This window comes from Pteropus vampyrus, unplaced genomic scaffold (genome assembly GCF_000151845.1).
Source record: "Pteropus vampyrus isolate Shadow unplaced genomic scaffold, Pvam_2.0 Scaffold62, whole genome shotgun sequence".
Lineage (NCBI taxonomy): Eukaryota > Metazoa > Chordata > Mammalia > Chiroptera > Pteropodidae > Pteropus > Pteropus vampyrus.
Window position 1 is genome coordinate 3,852,119 of NW_011888843.1, and position 13,125 is coordinate 3,865,243.

Sequence of the window (13,125 nt, forward strand, 5' to 3'; positions counted from 1 at the left end):
AGAAGGTGACATTTGTACAGACACCTGTGGGAATTGAAGGAGCAAGCCCTGCCAAGATCTCTAAACAAAAGCATTCTAGTGTGAGGAAGCAGCGAGTGCAAAGGCCCTGAGGAGAGAACGTGCTCGGCGTGTGACAGTAAGGAGGCCAATGAGGCTGATCCAGAGTCGGCAAGTCTGGGAGTGGTGGATGAGGTCAGACAGGGGTTCTACTTTGAGAGCGGTGGATCGCCATTGGAGGAATTTGAGCGGATGACTGACAGGATCTGATTTTCATTTGAATCACTCTGACTGATGTATTGAGAATAGATGACCAGTTTTTCTTATTACTAAATACACAGAGTGGTTATGAGGAAGAATTGTTATATGTACCTCACTGGGGAGGCAAAATAGCATAGTGGGTAAGGTCTTAGGTTCAACTCCCACCTATGCCACTTACTAGCCGTGTGACCTTGAAGGGGTAACCCCAACTTCCTCCAGCTTCAGTTTCTCCATCCAACAATAAAGCCAGCAGCTGTTTGCCACTGGAGGAGAAACACAATACAGCCACATGGGGGCGCTCCTTTCCTCCGAGAAATGTTTCAGTGTTGAGAAGACCCTCAGTTCAAGTTGAAAGGTGCAGAAGTTTGGAAACAAAATTGCAATCAACTTTTTTATCCAGGCCAAACATTTCCCTCCCAGTTTTCCCACAAGCCCATGAGCACAGGGCAAACAGCCTGGCATTCATGCAGCAGCCCTCCCTGGGAGGTCTTGGCCATTCTCAAGGCAGGCAAGGGATGGAGCCCTGCAGCCTGGAGGCGTGGTTACCTTGCTTCTGATGGGGCTGCCACCGGAAGGTCATGAGCCAGTGTGAGCAGAGCAGTGGCAATGAAAGATGCCAAGAACAGCACGGCCCCGAGGAGGATAAGGACGTGTTTACTTCTGCAAAGAAGAGAGGACATTGACAGAAATGTTCTTCAATTTCATCCCCTGCAAAATTTGTGGACACCAAAGACTTGAAACCTTGGCAATCAGAAGGGCCTCCTGCTAGGCCTGCCTTTGAGAAAGGCTGAGTGGGGTGAGAGCTGGGCTGGAACTGGAGAACCTGAGCTAGCCTTTAGATTTGACCATTTACTAGCTTCCCGACCCTGGGCAGGAACTTGAACTTGAGTTTCCAACCTAGAAAGGGAGAGTAAAGGTATCCTTACCTGCCCCAACCTGAAATCTATTGTGCAGCTCAAAATGAGACCATGCTTGGGCACGTCTGTTGTCACCTATGAAGCACCGTACAAACTTAGTGGTAGTTGATTTGGGAGATTTGGGACACTGGGTGCATAGGCACCCTGACTCCAGGCACAGGGGAGGGGGATCTGGGGTTTTCTCCCCCCACCCCACCAAGATGCGGGCTCTGATACAAATATCTGGGTGCAAATAGTTCACGTGGGGGTGGCAATGAAGGATGGGGTAGTGAAAGAGGGGAGCAGGGAAATTCAATGCAAAGATGAGCTATCAAAATGGCCAGTGCTCAATTCTTCCAGAATGTTCTGCAGAATCTTATGAAATGTACTTGAAAACTGTCCTGGGGGATGAAAGAGGGAAGCGTTTTCCTACTGTCTTCTATGCCCCAAGGGTCAAGGGCGACCCCACACAAATGAATTCCTCCGCACTTTGGGATTGTGCACGGGCAAGGCCGAGAGGGTTCCTGAAGAGTCCTAGCTACAGGATGTAGGACGCTCTGTAGGAAACGAGATGTGGGGACACGGGCTCAGCGTGAAGCTCCGTCTGGTTGTACCTACTCAGAATTGTGAGGATTGGGACCAGGAGGGTCTGCGGTATATAGAAGAGACGTTCGACAGAGGCGCAAGACCATCCAGGCACGACCCTACCTGGATGACACCTTTGTCAACCCTACCCCACTGCTCGAAGTCGCCGTGGTTCTTCGTGAGAAAGGGAAGAGATACCATTCGATCGTCAGCACAGTGATATAGGGAGCAAACGATTTCCATCCAGAGTGCCAGTTCTAGTTTAGTGTTGCTACGAGCAATGCAGGAGGAGACTTCGCTCAGTGGTGCTGTGGTTGATTAGTAATGTCTACCCTGAGTATGGGCTGTGAGGACTGGTCACACTGGTTATTTACCGTGCCTTTTGCCAGACCCTCCAGCTCTGTCCTTGAATTACTAGAATTCTAGGCAAGTGTGTCCTCTGAAGGAAAAAAGCCTACCTTCTATCCCTCCCTCCATGTAAAAGCTAAATGTAGTTGCAGAGTCACAAGCTTGGATAGTGCTGGCTTTGGGCTGAGGGATTGAAATCTGCCTTCTATCTGCAGCCTCTAGGAAAGATGCTGACTTTGGGGTCACGACTCCTCAGTCACAGGGACACTCAAGTAGATTCCCACCAAGTGTAGAGTGGGGAAGTATTAAACTGATTGTCCCAGGTGGGTGGTAAACCGTCCAGTCAGGCCATCTAAAAAAGATCCACACTCACCCAAATAAATATTTACTTAACTCCATAGGGGACTTGAGCCCAATCCGTGGCACCTTCTCTGAGGAGTCAGACAAGTGTCCACCAGCTCACCACCGCTATAACTAAACCAATAAGCTTCCTGACAGAGACTGTTATGGTCTGGATTGTGTTTTTCCAAATTCTAACCCCCAGCACCTCAGAATGTGACTTCATCTGGAAGCAGGGTCTTTAAAGAGGTAATTCAGGCAAAATGAGGTCATTGGGATGGGCCCTAATCCGATGTGACTGGTCCCCTTAGAAAAAGGGGAAGTTAGGACACAGGCACATACAGAGGGAGGATCATGAGAGGACACACGGAGAAGACGGCCAGCCGTCTGCAAGCCCGGGAGAGAGGCCTCAGAAAAAAACAGCCCCGCCCACACCTTGATCTCAGACCTGCAACTTCCAAAATCGTGAGGAAGTACCTTTTTGTTGTTAAGCTACCCAGGCTGTGGTACTTTGTCATGGCAGCCCGAGTACATTAATATGCAGAAGTACCCAAACAACCACACAGGGCCATAGTGACACACGCCCCACCTCCCCTCCTGTTAATCCCTTGTCCTCCGGAGCCCCAGCCTCACTAATCAGGACCTTTGACCCCAGCACATATGGCCTGGTGCTAGGTTAGCGGTTGTGTTTTCTAGCTTTTTGAGGGAACCGCTCCCAGGACAATGAGAGTGAGAAAGGCCAGAGCTTCAAGCATAGGTCACCACCCCTGTTCTCTCAAGAGTAATAGTCCTTCCGAAGGCCCATTTGGGAGCCCTAGGCCAGGGGAGGAAGGAACACCAGTGTCTCTCTCCGGTCTGGAAAGACTCTGGGCTGCCTCGCTGGCCTCTGCCTGCCCCCGGCACCATCTCCAGGGTTTCCCACAGCATTTCTCCTCCCTTTCTTCACTAAATAGCTGGACCAGCAGTCAGAGCATCCCGCTGCAAGTGCCACCTCTGAGGAAGCCGGCAGAGACTTGCCCGTCTCCTCTGCCAGGGCTGCCGAGCCTGCGGATGCCTCACACCCGCCCCACCTGTACCTGCGGGCACTCGCTGCAGTCTCCTGAGCCCTCTGAGGGGCCGTAGCCCATCACAGACTGTGACAGCCCCGGAGAACTGGCCGGCCCTGGCTCTGCTGGGCCCAGCTGCTCCCCCTTCCCCCAAGGGAGCTCTCAGGGTTTGACTACCTTGCTGGAGGAAGAGTCCACCCCAGACAGAGCCCCATGGGCCTGAGCGTGTCTCAGCTCCTGCTTGGGGAGCCCCTTCCCTGGCAGCAGGAGGAATCAGTGACCCAGAGATGCTCAGGTGATCAGCCAACCCCTCAAGGGGACTTGGGGGTGAGGAGCTTGCTCACTATCCAACCCAAAGTCACCTTATCTACTCCCGGCCTTCCTAGCCTGATCCCATGTTGGGGTGAAGGGAAGTGATCACACTAATTCTTAATTCCTTCCACCTTCAGTGGCTTCATCCTGGGGAGATGTGAATACAAAGAAAACAGACATAGAGTGGTAGGTCTAGATTCTAGGCGAGGATGTTCAGAGCTTTTTAAAAAGATCTTTATTCCCAAAATAAATAGCAATGTGATTATCAAATCTCATTTCTATAGTTGAGCTCATATACTTTTGTCAGTTCTATTATACTATCAAAAATTATACTCCCTTCCACCCTTCAAGAAAATAAGACATGAGATTAGGGTGCTTTTGTGTTGGGGGAATGGGTGGAGGAGAACTTGGGCCTCACCTCTCCCTCCCTCCACGGTATGCATTGAGGCACAGAGACCACCGCCCTCCCCCCACCCCAAGACTGGCACTCATTCAAGGTCTCCACATCCCCCTCAGAACAGAAGGAATTGAGAAGTGGTGAAGCACGAAGTGTGTGAGAAGGGGTCAGGCAGAGCCAAAGAAGAATGCAAAACCTCCAGTCCTGGAAGCCTTCATTAAAATCTGCTCCACAGCAACACCTTCTAGAAAGGGTGGTTAGAGAGGAAATAAAGGAAGGGGACTGGCTGCATGGACGAGGGAACCCTCTGAGGAATAGGGACGGTGCAGAGAAGACAGAGAGATGCCAGCGCTGAACAGGTCTAACTGAGCAGATACTCAGTAGATTCTCCAGCCACCCTTCCCCCAGTACCTGCAGATATTTGGAAGGGCAAGGGGATGCCACTGCTAAGACATGTAACTGGGGACAATGTCAATTACATGGAATCTCAAAGGACAGGTAGCTGAGTGGATATGTGGTTGCACATCACAAACAAGCAAGCACTGAGCTGGTTCCAGCGTATGATCTCGCTTTATCCTCCAACCCTGACGTGAAGTGTTATCATGTCCATTTCATAGATATGAAAAATGACCATGAGAGTCCAGTGACTTACCCTGGGCCCCCTAGCTAGTCTTTACCTGTCATGACTTGAACCCATGTCTTCTGACTCAATCAAACTCACTCTTACCAGCATATTGCTTCTTAGTGGATAGTCATGGGACAATTTTTTAACGGTCAGTCAAAAAATTAAATTAGAAGGCTTCGTGTGTTTAAGATACAGATTTTTAAAAGCAGATGTGCCTTTTTAAAAATGTTTAATTCTTACGTTAAATTAAAATTAGGATGCATTTTCCTTGCCCAAGAGTTTGAATATTTGCCTGAGGCTCAAATGGCGACATCATGATGCAGCCTGAGATTTAAATGTATGCCTTGTGCATGAACAGATAACTGTGAAACGAGGCTGGTCAACACATATTTGGAATTCAGCCCTGCTCCCTAGTAATCAAAGACTTATAAGACTTGTAAAAAAGGAATGTCATTTTCACATATCAAAATAGCAATGTTTACGTCTTGTTTTGTATTATTAACATTCCATATTGGCCATGGCATAATTAGATAGACAGAGGACTGGATGCTGATACAAACTTTAAGGAAAGCAATTTGTCATGATGGTTCAAGATCCCAAAAGACATTTATGCCCTTTGACCCAATAATTCCTCTTAAGGGTATTTCTAAAGAAACACTAGAGTTGGAGACCCATGGTTACCATGGAAATGTTTATCAGACTATTCTTTATAAAGGTATAAAAATGGAAATAATCCAAGCATTTAGAAAGAGAGGAAGGTATAAGAGTTCATTCATAGAATGGAATGCTATGCGGACATTAAAATTATGTTTACTTAAAAAATAAAATAATATAGGAAAGTGCTTATTCATAAAGCTATTTTTAAAAGATATTAAAGTGTATATGCAGAATCTTTGTAGAAAAAAGATCAGAAGGATCAACACAAAAATGCTAACAACAAATTTACCTCTCCTTGGGGGACAAAATGGATCGAGGGTGATTGTGCTCTAACCACTCTTCGTCCTAATGTTTTTTGCCAATGTTCTTAAATTAAACACGTATTTCAACAAAAGAGGAGAATAAATCTTTTTAAATATGGCATGGATGATTCACAAACAATAAGTCTCTCCATAAATTATTGAAATCTTAGAGCTTTTCTAAAACTAACAAAAATTCAGCGGATAAATACCCAATGTGGAGAAGCAGGTACCCTGACACGCTCCTTGGGGCGCCATAAATTACTTCACTTTTTCCAGGGAGCAATCTCGCAATATGTATCAAGCACCTCAAAATTGTTCCTACCCTTTGACCTAGTAATCCCACTTACAGATATGTCCCCACGAAAATAACTAAGAGAAAAAGCACTGTATTCAAAGACATTCATTTCAGTGCCATTTATGACCATGAAAAACTGGAAACAATCTAGATGCCCCACGATAAAAAATGGTATGTAAATCCCAAACCCAGCAAGTATGCAGGTCATGTTGATACGTGGGAATGCATATAAGGCGTTAAATGGGAAAAGCTGAGCCCGAGATGTTACATACACACTGCTTATGACTCTGCAAGATTTGCACGGGGCCAGGATGAGAGGAGAACGTGAAAGGAGGTAAACAGAGGGAAACGGCGGCGGACTCCGCGTTCGGGCAGGAGCGTCCCCTAAGCGTTCCGTGAAAGAGGCCACGTGGGGAGAAGCGTCGCCCAGTGAAACTCACTTTGCACGGACCGCGACGATGGCTGGTGCTGCCAGATGAAACTGGAAGTCATTGGCCAGGTACCAGGTCCAGCCGTTGCACTGAAAAGAGAGGAGCGAAGGTTAGCGAAGGGGACCCCTCTCCATCCCTTACCCGACCGGTTGCCCTTTCCGGTCCAGAGGAGGGATTCGGTAGGCAGCTGGCGGGAATTTCCCTGGGAAGGAAAAGGAATTTCGAGGGACAGATATTTCACATTATCTCATCTCCTCTAATCCTTGCAACGAGCCTGAAGGGTAGGTTCCATTTCACAGAATGGGAATTCGGACAATTTTTCTCTCTTGTATTAAAAAAAAACAACAGTAAAAGCTAATCTCCTAGGACAGTTGTGGGAACTAAACTCTATCATGTTACACTGAACGTAAGGAATAATTATCATTACGGTGCGGCTGGAGTCGGAAGGGTTACTGTTCTCTCTTCCTTGCCCGGGCCGCCCTCCCTGCCCCCACCCTTGGTGGAGAGAATGTGTCCATTTAGAACAGAGGCCTGGCTCCAGACGAGTTATGTGGGAAACCCAGAGTTCCCACGCATGACTGACACGAACTCGTCTGGTCAGAGGCCCATCGTTCCGCAGGCTCTGCATGTTTGTGTGAAATGAGGCGGTTACCTGTATTTCTCCTTCAACGTGAGGAAATTCCTGGGGGCGATTCTCTCCAGTGCTTCAGCGATAAGAGGTGCTTTGGTGTCCCTTCCCACCCATTCCGCCCAAGGGAGACCAGATTTATCCAACAGAAGTGACAGCTTTCCTTGTCCCAGTTAGAGACAAGTTCCACGCTGGGTAAATTAGTGAGGACTCAAGGCTCGATGGCCCTCACACCGCTGCTTCTAAGGACTTAAGGTGGCTTTACCTCAGAGAGGCGACTGCATTGTGTTCTTGCCTCTGATTCCCACATATGACCCAAGCCAGCCCACGTCTGGGAAGGCAGCCCAGGTGATCTTCCGTGGGCTCCTGTCACAGACCAGACATGGGCCCACCTGAACGCAGTGAGATGCACACTCGTGGGTTCGAAATCTTTTCTTGAGCACCTATCGTGTGCTGGCTCAGGTGCTGCTGATGTGACAGGTGGTGCACTCCCTGTCGAAGCCACTGGGCACTTGTGAGGGGAAGGCAGCCACCCGGTAAGCGGGCGGTGATGTGTGTACTTTCAAAGCATATGCAAAATCGGTGACAATAATTTAATTACAGCTGTTTTACTTTCATTTGCTCCAAGTTCATTACGAGGCCATTAGGGTTTTAGAAAAGCCATGACCGATATATAGAGATGTTGTTGCTCTGCCAGGTCTGGCTAGAAACTGAATAGAATTCATTATGGTGAGGGTGTGGTGCCATATTCCGTCCCATTACAGGCTCTCTGTGTGGAGGTGAAGGAAGTGTCCTTTCCCTGTGGGTGACAGGGACTGGAGCAGGAACTGTAACAGAACAGAGTCGGTGCATCCAGTATGCTCACCTAGGTGGTTGGCCCCTCAGTGCCCACTCCCCCGCTGCCTCTCTCTGCTTTTCACAGCTCCTGCCCCTGCCAAGACCGGTGCAGTATCATCCACCCCATCGCTAGACGTTAGTCACCCAGCCCACAGCCCACCTTCCTATGACATCACTGTTACTCCAGAGAATATGCCAGAAGAGAGTGGAAAGTTCAGCGAGCCACGCAAAGTGAGACACCACCTTCATGCCCATCTGCCAGCGATTTGAGACTCACCGAATTCTGGACTGAGAAGAAATTATTTAGCAACAGCACATTTGTCCACCACGCTTGCCGGCAGTTGTCCAGGTGGAACTTGGGCACTTCCCAGATGGGTCCCCAGGGAGCAAGGGAGAACAATCCAACCAATAAGCACACGGAGTACATGTGAAGAGGCTGCAGCCTGGCAGGAAAGAGCCGGGCGAGAGAAGGTCACTCCACAGTGGCTGCCGTCAGTCCCCAAGGTGGGGTGGGTGTAAGATGCTCTAAAACAGACTGCACTGGCTGGGCGACCACCTCCCAGACACACCTCAAACACTCGTGGGTTCAAAATCTTTTCTTGAGCACCTATCATGTGCTGGCTCAGGTGCTGCTGATGCAAATGTACTGTTCTCCATTGAGCAAGTCATACGTGGTGGTCACTGTGCCGGGAGATTTTTAGATATTTTTAGCTATTTCTAAGCCTCAAGATACTATTACTTCTGTTTTGCTGATGAGGAAATTGTAGCTCAGAGAAGTTCGGGTGACTTGCCCAAGGTGGCTCAACCAAACAGCAGCTCTGAGACCTGACACCAGTCATATCCTTTCCACGTCACCTCCCTGCATGAAAACACCTTCCTCTCTCCCTCTTCTCCTCTCTCCTTACCTTGCTTTATTTCTTCCTTCCTCCCCTCATGCCCCGCCCCCTTCCCAGTGGGATATGAAGTGGCTATAAAGATGATGGATGGGGCACAGAGGTGCCTAGACCAGCGCTGTGCCATAGAAATGTAATTCAAGCCACATCTGCCACCTAGTTTTCTAGTAGCCACATTTTTAAAAGTCAAAAGAAACAGGTACGATTTATTTTAATATATTTTATTGAGCCCAACAAATCCATAATATTATTATTTCAACAGGTAACCAATATAAAAAAAAAATGTTGAGCTATTTTACATTCTTTTTTCTTTGACTAAAGAAAAAGGTCTAGAACCTGGTGTGTGTCATACACTTGCAGCAATCCCAATGGGACACACATCTGGTGGCTTCCTAGGGGACAGCACAAGCCTAGAGTTTTAAAGGGAGGCTGCGGGGGCGGGGTGGGGGGCGGTGCGGGGTGCGGAGGGCAGTGCACGCAATTCTGGCATGGAATCTGGGTGGGCTGCAATCAGAGCCCACTCTTAAGGAACACGTTTAAAAATTAAGGTTAGTACGGCTAGAGCAGCGCGCATGCCCAGCAGCACCCATCGTCTCGGTGGGGGTGGCAGGACCTGCGGTGGGGCGTGGCAGATGGGAAAGGCGGGACTGCTGGAGGTGCACCCCCAGCAATCGTGGGTCAGCACCCAGCCTCTGGTCTGCACTCAGGACCCAGACCTGTTGGCCTCCTTCCCTGCCCACAGTGATAACATCCCTCGTGGAGAGTGTCCAGTGGGCGGGAGGGCAGTGGCCCTCTGGGGAGCAGGGCTGGAACTGCTGATCATCAGACTGTGCCAAGGTGCAGCACCCCAGATCAGCTCAGGCAATAGCCACGGAACGACCGCTGTGTGCCGGGTCCTGCCAGATGAGCCACCCCACGATGTCCTGCAGCTGCTCCCACAGGCTGCCTCCACACCATCTGTCTCCTCCCCCTCCCCAGGGAGAGTAAATCAGCCCCAGGCTCCCGGCAGAAGCAGAGCTCAGGTCAGATGTCCTCAGGAGGGAACGTGGTACAGGCAGCATTCCCCACCTGTTATCCACACCCCTCCCCTGGGTGCTGTGGGGGTGGGTCAGAGGCTGCTGGGTGGGCCGTGCCTTGAAGAGTAAGGATGTGGGGGGAAAACTAGAAATGTGAGTTCTGGTTTTCTCTAAAAATTTCACACTGCGAAAATCACATCACTTCTCTCTTCCCTCTTCTTAGAGAAAAGGGAGGTGATGATTTCTTAAGTTCTTCTAAGGAGGAGGAGGCTTTCTGACACCTAAAATTTTTTGAGAATTAAATGAGATCAATAAGACAACAGTTTGAAACATGAAAGTGCCATATAAATAAATAAATGTACATGTGCTTCATTCTGTCCAAGCTCCAAGAATATTTAAAGTCAAAGTAGGTTTTAAAGACTAAAATGTGCAATATTAGCCGTCGTGGGGATTTGAGAAGCAGGCATTCTCAGATCTAGTAGGTGGGAAGGTAAATTGGAAAATGTCCATCAAAACATCAGATGCACCAAACCATCAATTGCACTAGTAGGAATTTACCTTGCCAACATGCTCATATAATTGTACAAATATGTATATACATTGTATCTGTTTAAAATGGCAAAAAACTTGGAAATTACCTCCATGCCCATTAATGGAACAGGTTATATACACGATGGTCCATCCCACAGTGCCATCCCAGACAACCCTTAAAATCAGTGAGGTGGGTCTTACATGCAAAGAGAGAAATGTGCCAATGCTAAATCACTAAGTGAAAAAAAAGCTACATGCGAAATAGTGTATATTAATATAGCATGTAGTATAATCCTATTCATGGGGAAAAAAACTGCATAAAAATATATGGAAAGTCTCTGCAAGAATTCATAGGAAACTATTAACAAAGGTGCCCTGTGGGAGTGAGACTAGAAGGGAGCCCCTTGATTTTTGTATATATCCGTCTGTTACAGACATTTTTATCACAATCTATTTAAAAAAACAACAACAACAACCTACCTACTTTTTAAAATGTGGCTCCTAGTTGGAATAATCAACTGTTTTAAGGGTCTGGAGCATCTCCTCTCCTCGTTTGCCATGAGATAATCTCTGCACCTATTTACTCCTAGAAGCTGGGTTTTTGCATTTTCTTGTAACTTGCAATAGCTCGCAACTGGTCTCTTGTCTCCTGCCCCTGCCCTCTTCGAGTCTACTCTCTGTCCTGCAGCTAAAATGAGTCTTCAAAAATGTAAATCTGATCCATATGTCAAATTATAATGTACACCTGAAAATTGTATAATTGTATTCACCAATGTTACTCCAATAAACGTAACACAAATAAACAAACAAACAAACAAACAAACAAATAAATGAATTGATTGGTTGATTAAATCAAATGTAAATCTGACCATGCCACTGCCCTACTGGAAGCATCCAAGGGCTCCTCCTGTCAGAATAAAACAGTAAGTCCTGCAGGCAGCTCACAGACCCTATAGGACCTGGGTCACCTTCCTACCTGCCCCCGCGCTGACCTTTCTCTCTGCTCTCCACTCCAGCACCTTTGGGCTTTTCGAGGTTCCCCAAGTACGCCAATCATCCTCCCTCCTCATTCCTTTGTGCTTGGTTCCCCCTGAATGGATCCTTCTTCTCTCACAGAACTTTTTTTTCTTTTTTTGCTTAGAACACTACTTGCTTCAAGGTTCTGGACAAATGTCACCTTCTTCTGCAGAAGAAGACATCGTCTTTTTTTCCTTCTCCAAATTATCACTCTGTGGCACTTATCATCACTGGTCTATTATAAATGTATTTGCATATTGCAATTGAATGCTGCATATTTATTTGTTTATTGCCTATCTCTCTTCACTAGAATGTAACCCCCATACCGGAAGGCACTTGCATGGTTTGTTAACTGCTGAATCCTCAGGGCCCTCCATAAATACAGAAAGCGAATGTGAACAAATCGCCTTACTTTCACTCCTCTTGGAGGTAAGCAGGCAAGTAAGAAATCATAATTGAGTGATAACAGTGAGTTTTGCCGACATGAAAGAGAGCATCAAACGGCGAAGACCACGGCTGCTTGTTCACTGGGTTTACCTTGAAGAGGGTGAGTTCAGACCGTGAGTGGCTGACACATCCCTCCATTTTTCAACAGTTTTGTCTTAGGCTGGACTCATTCTCTTCCTGCTCCCTCTTCCAGAGCTTCCTTTCAAGAATGCCACCTCCATCTGCCATGCTCCCCAGGCCAGAAAATTCAAGTGTCCTTGACTTGCCCTCTCTCTGTTGCTGCTGCCAATCGCCTGTCCAGATCCTGCTCTCCTGCCCAAGCATTGCAGTATCGACTCTCCGGCGTCCGCCCCACCGCCCTGAGCTCTCCCTGCTTTCCCGGGGCTTTACCTTCCTGGTACAACACTTCTTGCTCCCAAATCTCCAGCTGCAGGATTTTTCCTCTAAAGCGAGTTTACCAGGCAGAACCCACCTTGCCATCGAATGCCCCACTCCAACCCCTAACTAACCCATCTTAGTATTTTTCACTCTGAATCCTTGGCTGGAACACCAGTTCCTCTCCTCCAGAAAACCACAGGGCAGGACAGGCTACTTAACCCAGTGCCACGTACCCAAAATACATTGACGGAATAAGCATTCAGTCCCTCCCATGATGAAAATAAATCAGTAAAGTTCTATTCCTTAGCCTGTACTCATTCTTAACCTATTTACAAGACAGTTAAAAGATGTAAATAACCAATAGTAATAATGATAGCTTATACTTATTGAAGGCTTATGATGTGCCGTGCACTTCTCTTAAGTTCTTTCTATTTAATTCTCATGAGAGTCCAATTAAGTGGTACTATTAGTCTCCCCATTTTTGAGATGAGAAAACTCAAGCACAGAGGAGACACTTGCTGAAAGTCGCACAGCTGATGACTGAGCCAGAAAGCAAGCGCAGCAGACAGACTACAGAGTCAGACCTTCCCTACTCCATTTTATTAGCCCAAAAGATCATTTCAAACACTCCATTTCCTACTTCTTAAGAGTATAGTGCAACAGAGGGGCATGGACCCTGAGCAATGAGAGCTGGGCTCTACCTAGTTCAACAACTAACCATGATTTAGAAACATACGAATAGAGCGGTGGGGTTACATGAGTTGAAGGCCCTTTACTTCCTACACTTGGTCCGTTTTATTACACACCTGCCACTGTGCTACCCCACTAATTCCATATTGTCTCAATAGTGAACCCTTCTGCTCCAACCAATCATTAAGATCAACGCG

General features: G+C 47.6%; 1 protein-coding gene across 1 annotated transcript in view; it reads right to left on the minus strand.

The window, feature by feature from the left end:
• Positions 1-13,125, minus strand: part of LOC105292758 (O-acyltransferase like protein-like) — a 33,566-nt gene that overhangs the window by 8,271 nt on the left and 12,170 nt on the right. The window contains exons 5-8 of the mRNA XM_023531169.1: positions 8,234-8,399; positions 6,501-6,580; positions 805-918; positions 437-521 (exon numbers count right to left, since the gene is read on the minus strand). Of these exons, the coding sequence (XP_023386937.1) occupies positions 437-521; positions 805-918; positions 6,501-6,580; positions 8,234-8,399 (445 nt within the window). The remainder of the gene's footprint in view (positions 1-436; positions 522-804; positions 919-6,500; positions 6,581-8,233; positions 8,400-13,125) is intronic.